The 5,917-nt window shown below is 37.1% G+C and overlaps 1 protein-coding gene across 1 annotated transcript; it reads right to left on the bottom strand.

Annotated features, from left to right (window-relative positions):
- Positions 1-878: 878 nt before the first annotated feature.
- Positions 879-5,015, bottom strand: LOC115967510 (G-type lectin S-receptor-like serine/threonine-protein kinase RKS1). Its single transcript, XM_031086621.1, has 7 exons — positions 3,730-5,015; positions 3,494-3,631; positions 3,149-3,291; positions 2,719-2,929; positions 2,330-2,567; positions 2,059-2,209; positions 879-1,280 (listed from the first exon to the last, which is right to left on the bottom strand). The coding sequence occupies exons 1-7, from the start codon at positions 5,012-5,014 to the stop codon at positions 978-980; spliced, it is 2,469 nt and encodes an 822-aa protein (XP_030942481.1). The 5' UTR covers position 5,015; the 3' UTR covers positions 879-977.
- Positions 5,016-5,917: the final 902 nt, after the last annotated feature.

The raw sequence follows: 5,917 nt of genomic DNA, 5'->3' as shown, positions 1-5,917 counted from the left end.
AAGTTATGTCAAAACTTTCTTAAAATGGATTCTTAACCAATGTCCTGAGGGCACTCATTAGCATAACCCAATAATAATATCATAAGAAAAATGAATCAATGATGGTGACTTTTTTTAAGGTTTATTAATTTTGATTCTATAGTTTTCACACTTAATAACTCATTTAACACAAAAAATTAAGAAATTTAAATTAGACTCCTTGATTTTTGCAGTGTAGTAAACAGTTGCACCAATTTTTTTTAAAAAAAATAATAATAAAAAATTGGATGAGACACACAACATAAAATTAGACTCAAATTTGAGATTTAGTTGAATTTTCTTTTAGCTTTGTCTTTAAATACATATATATATATATATATATATATGTGTTGACTCTTGCACTGCGTTATAGTCTATAGATCTTGAAAGATCAACGTCTCAGACTAAAAAACAAAAAAAGAATGATGTTGAAAGGTCAAGGGAGAGTGCAGTCCACCTAAGTAGGTCATATTCACCATCAATTCTGTTTACTTTTGGATCACTTGGAGTAAAAGGAGAGTCAATTTATTTTTATATTTCATCTTATTTAGAAATTAAAGAATATTATTGTAACTTTCACAAGGGAGCTGAACAAACTTGGAGAATTAATTGAAAAATCGAACAAGAAAGGTAGCGGGTGTCTCAATTATTGAATCTTGTGATAAAAAACCAAGTTAATGTGTATTTATTTTTAAATAATTTAATAGTTACAATAACGAGAGTGGAATTTCAAACCCTACCGGCAATGCCACTGACTAAATTAAGAAAAACAGATTATTAGTAACAATATAAGTAGTAGTAGTAACAACTGAAAAACAAAGGTAAAAATTTAACACTTAAGAATAAAAGGAATAAGAAATTACATTTTTTTTTCATAAATACAAAAAGAGCAAAATTTTAATTTGTCCTAGAAATCCTTATAGAAGCATTTTAGATGCAGCTAACTAGAATCTTTACCTTTAGCGAGCTTCGAATTCGGTGATTGTCACATCATTTATAGAATAAAACCGCTCACCTGTTATTGATCCCAAACTATTGGTAGGTCTTCTAAAAATAAAAGCAGGTTGTTTTGGAGAAGGAAGAGTTGTTTCACAACTTAGCATGAGAAGAACTGCCAACATTGTTGGTCGATCCATTGCATCTTCTTGCACACATAAGAGCCCAATTTGAATGCATCTCAAGACTTCATGGGAAACAAATGAGTCATTTATTGATGAATCAACTATATCCAAGACTCTATCTTCTCTCCATAGTTCCCAAACCTATATGGTTCATAGCATTATCCATAAGGGGCTGTATAGACGTGGCAAAACGGGCGGGTCGGGTCGGGTTCGGGTCGGTCAATCGGGTTTGCGGGTCAAACGGGTCACGGGTCATTTTTAAAACGGGTCAATCGGGTTGCGGGTCAAACGGGTCGCGGGTCAAACGGGTCGCGGGTTGAATCGGGTCGTGAGTCGGGTCGAGTTGACCCGTATTTTTCAAACAAATTTTTTTTTTTTTTTTTGGAAATAGATGCAATCTGTCAATTGTTTATGAGTTCCTTAATTGTGATTAGATTCTCACTAGTGATATTGTTACCAATTACCACTAAACACTTGAATTGATACCCAAATTTGGTGCAACTCTTGTTCCAGCTTTCTAGAAACTAATCTTGGTATAATCTTCAATCTATTTAAAGTAGGAAGATAAAATAAAGGTGGCAAGTAAAAAATGACAAACTATAATGAAGTACATAACATATTAAGTAAAAAAGAATAAGTAAATATTTTATAAAAATTACACCTCAATCTAAATCTACTCAACATTGGTAAACGTGGCAAAACGTGCGGGTCGGATTCGGGTTCGGGTCGGGTCAATCGGGTCGAGGGTCAAAACGGGTCACGGGTCAAAACGGGTCATTTTTAAACGGGTCAATCGGGTTACGGGTCAAACGGGTTGCAGGTCAAACGGGTCGGGTCAAAACGGGTCTGACCCGTTTTGCCATGTCTAGGGCTGTATTATAAATGCAAATGGTAAAGATTGTTGTTTTTTATTACTTACATGCCCTATCAAAGTTAGGGAATCGTGCCTTCGATAAGAACTATTATTCTTCTTGCCACTAACGATCTCCAACAATATGACACCAAAACTAAAGACATCTGATTTTGTTGAAAATTTCCCAAATATTGCATACTCTGGTGACATATAACCACTGTATGTGAACAATATTAAAAATAAAGTAAAAGTTTGCATAGACCTTCATTTTACGTAAGGGTGGCAACTATGCGAGGCTTTGTGCACGCAAGCGTGCATGTGTTTGGGTGATACTTACTATGTTCCGACAACTCTAGTTGTCGTGTCTTGAATTTGGTCCCCATTGAATATACGAGCTATCCCAAAATCCGAAATTTTAGGATTCATCTCACCATCTAAGAGAACATTACTAGTTTTAAGATCCCTATGTATGATTTTTAATCTTGAGTCTTGATGAAGATACAAAATCCCACGAGCAATCCCAATGATGATTTCAAAGCGTTTCCCCCAATTAAGCAATGAACTTCTTGTATGATCTACAATAAAATTTAACTCTAGTATACTCAAAATGTGATTAATTAGTGTAAAAATATTTGGCTGTATGTAGTCCAAATATATTCTTTGAACATAAATAGTAAAAGAAAATAAAACAGATGAATGCAATCGATTTATTGAAAGAAGACATACCAAAAATGAAGAAGTCCAGGCTTTTGTTGGGCATGTACTCATAAATCAACATCTTTTCTTCCCCCTGAATGCAACAGCCAAAAAGCTTGACAAGATTCCTATGCTGAAGTTTTGCAATCAACAAAACTTCATTTTTGAATTCCTCTATTCCTTGTGCTGAACTGTTGGATAGCCTTTTAATAGCTACTTGTTGTCCATTAGATAATTGACCCTGAATCCATTATCCAAAATTAAGCTCAGTCATAACAATTACTTCAAAGCAATTGAGTTCAATGCCACAATCTGATTCTTCAATAACTTATGTCTTAGCTTATGTAAATCATTTTCCTGCATTCACACTCACAGAATAATGGAATTTGAAAAAGAAAGGAAAATATGCAAGATATTTACGTTAAACGATGTCATTATGAGTTGTAACTTGTAACTGTACCTTAAAAACAGAACCAAAGCCACCTTGCCCTAGTTTGTTGATCGGAGAGAAATGGTCAGTGGCAGCAACTATGCAGCCTAGATCAAAGATCAATAAATCTGGATGTCTACTACTCTCCTCTAGCTCATTTCCCTCCAAATAGCCTTTAGTACCGGTAAAATATAATGATTGATTGGGCAATTTTCTTTTCACTGTCCAAAAACATATTGATAAATTGCTCACTATAATTTTGCAATTAAGCATTTATATAGCTCATGTAGGCTACTAAAATGACTCTTGATTTAGTATGTATATATATATTCCTCTGTGCTTGTGTGAACAATACAATGGAAGTGATTTTGTTACCTTTTGTTTTCCTCTTCTTCATTAGGCATATATAGGCTATCAAGCATACCAGAAACAATGTCACCATAACAAAAATTATTGTAATAGCCAGCTTCCTCTTGTGGCCAAGAAAACCGTTGGACTTCCTTGTGTAAGTAGCTGAAGGACAAAAAAATAAATTAAAAAAAAAAAAAACAAATAAGTCCACGATTTGTAAGGTGAAATAGGCAGAAATGCAAGCAAGTGGAGAAGGCCACCTAACTCAGTTGCATCTACACGTACATTTAGATCCCACCTTTCATATGAATTCTCCGAAACGTCAATCAATTCACCATACCATGCCAAACAACTGGTCCCCTTCCTATCAATATCATTCATGCTTACAAAAGCGGTGCAAGAGCAATTTCTCAAGCATGCCTGCTCGCACTCTGAGCTACTCATACTCATGTCCATCCTAACTGCATTAAATGAATCAGGACCCTTCAAAAGCTGCACCTTCACAAACCCTTCTCCATTCCCACACATCGACAACCCCGACTGCTTCCTCACACACCCCTCAGAACCATCTCTGTGATACCAATTCTTCGGAGACTTGGGTTCATACCCTGGCAAACACGTACACTCAAACTTATTAAAACTGTCAGCAGACTCGGGACCACATTTACCGTATGCGCCACAGTGTCTATAGTTGTCACAACGGTATTTAGGTGCTGACCAGAATTCCTTCCATTGAAGATCACCATCATTCCACATAAGGTTCTGGAGCAATCCTGAGTTGTAAACCACTAGTCTAGAAATGATGGAGGGGTCATCGAAAAAGTAGCCGTAAGATACCTCATCTTCGTTGTTTACAGAATAGTACTTATAACCCGATGAGGCTGTTGCTGCTGCTGATGATGTGTGCCACGGCCATGGACATGACCTCCAATATAAAGTCGAACCCTTATACAAGACGACTTGTGGAGAGCCAGTAGGATTCATCTTATAGAAGGAGTCCCCAGTTCCGGGGTCATCTTGTGACTTCCAAGATGTCAAGAACCTGTCTAACCCAGTCATCCGATTCAACCCAAGCCTCATGCCTGGAAGCAGCGTGTCTGTAGGATGATCAAAGCTTTGCCATATAGCCTTTTTGTTATTGCCTTGGACCAATACCAGATTTCCTGAATCTTGAAGCTGTGCAACAGAGGAGGTTGTCCCCTGGACAGACACATTTGTAGACCAAAGAAGACGGTTAGAACTGTCATGGAGGACAAGGTTTCCATACTGGTTGATGGAGAGAACACCTGAGGAATCAATAATAGGATCATTCCTGTTTGCCACCCACACTATAGTTTGTTTTGCCACTTTGACAAACCAAATACCAAGATACCGGAAGCTAGAATTGCCGGGACTGAAGAAGCCTAAGGCGAAATTATTTTTGTTGGAAATCAAAGACTGGCCATCCTTGATGGATTGGTCTGGTGTTAAGGTGTCAACGGAAGTGCAAAATGGGAAGAAAAGCATGATCAGAATCAATGGCATGACCATGGTTTCAGTATCCATGTTTGTGTGCAGTGGTCTTTCACTAAAAATAATATATATTTTTTTTGGAGGGGGTGGTGGGTGGGCATGAAGTATTACTGCAAGTTAGGATGCACGGACACTTTATTTAGGCTATCGTACCCGTGTCGTAACTGTGTTCTATTTGTTGTATCATGTTATAATTTTTTGTACCCATAGCCATGGCCGTGCATCCTAGACTGCAGGAAAGGGGAGAGAGAGAGAGAGAGAGAGAGAGAGAGAGAGAGAGAAAATTATGAAGTCTTCTCTTTCTGATCCCTATCGCTGACTATTTGTTTCTTTTAGGACTACACGCCTCTCTTTTTTCAAACAAAGAGACCGGAGGCATTCAAGCATCAATTTTATAAAACATGTGGATTTTGTAATGGCATTTGTTATTGTGTGCCCTAGCATTTGTTACCGTGTGCCGATTTTGTAATGGCATTTGTTACCGTGTGCCAAGGGCACACAGTTATGCCAACGATAGTGGTGGCTTTTTACATAAGAAATTGAAATAAGTCGTACAATGAGTACTTTTTTGGTCTAACTATCCGTTTGGATCCGCGTTTGCGGATCCATGTTTGCGTTTCTTTCCTTTTTTCTTTTTTTTTTCCCAACCGCATGTTTTGACTTTTCAGCAGTGAATAGTGCACCCGTGCACTGTTTACGGGTCCTACAAACTTCTTTTTTCAGCAACTTTTTCATTAAAAATGGGTCTCACGACACTATTCAGACATTTAAAAATTATTTTGCTACGGTGTTTTCAATTTTCAGTTTTCAATTTCAGCAAAATAAGTTCTATCCAAATGAACCCTAACAAAACAAAATGACAAATATGGCCTCCAATTTTTTTTAACAAGCCCGATCTGTCCAAACAAAATGACCAATGTTGTCCTCCAATTTTTT

This window comes from Quercus lobata, chromosome 11, assembly GCF_001633185.2.
Source record: "Quercus lobata isolate SW786 chromosome 11, ValleyOak3.0 Primary Assembly, whole genome shotgun sequence".
Lineage (NCBI taxonomy): Eukaryota > Viridiplantae > Streptophyta > Magnoliopsida > Fagales > Fagaceae > Quercus > Quercus lobata.
Note: the sequence above shows the minus strand (reverse complement) of the source record. Positions and strands in the feature narration are given on the sequence as shown.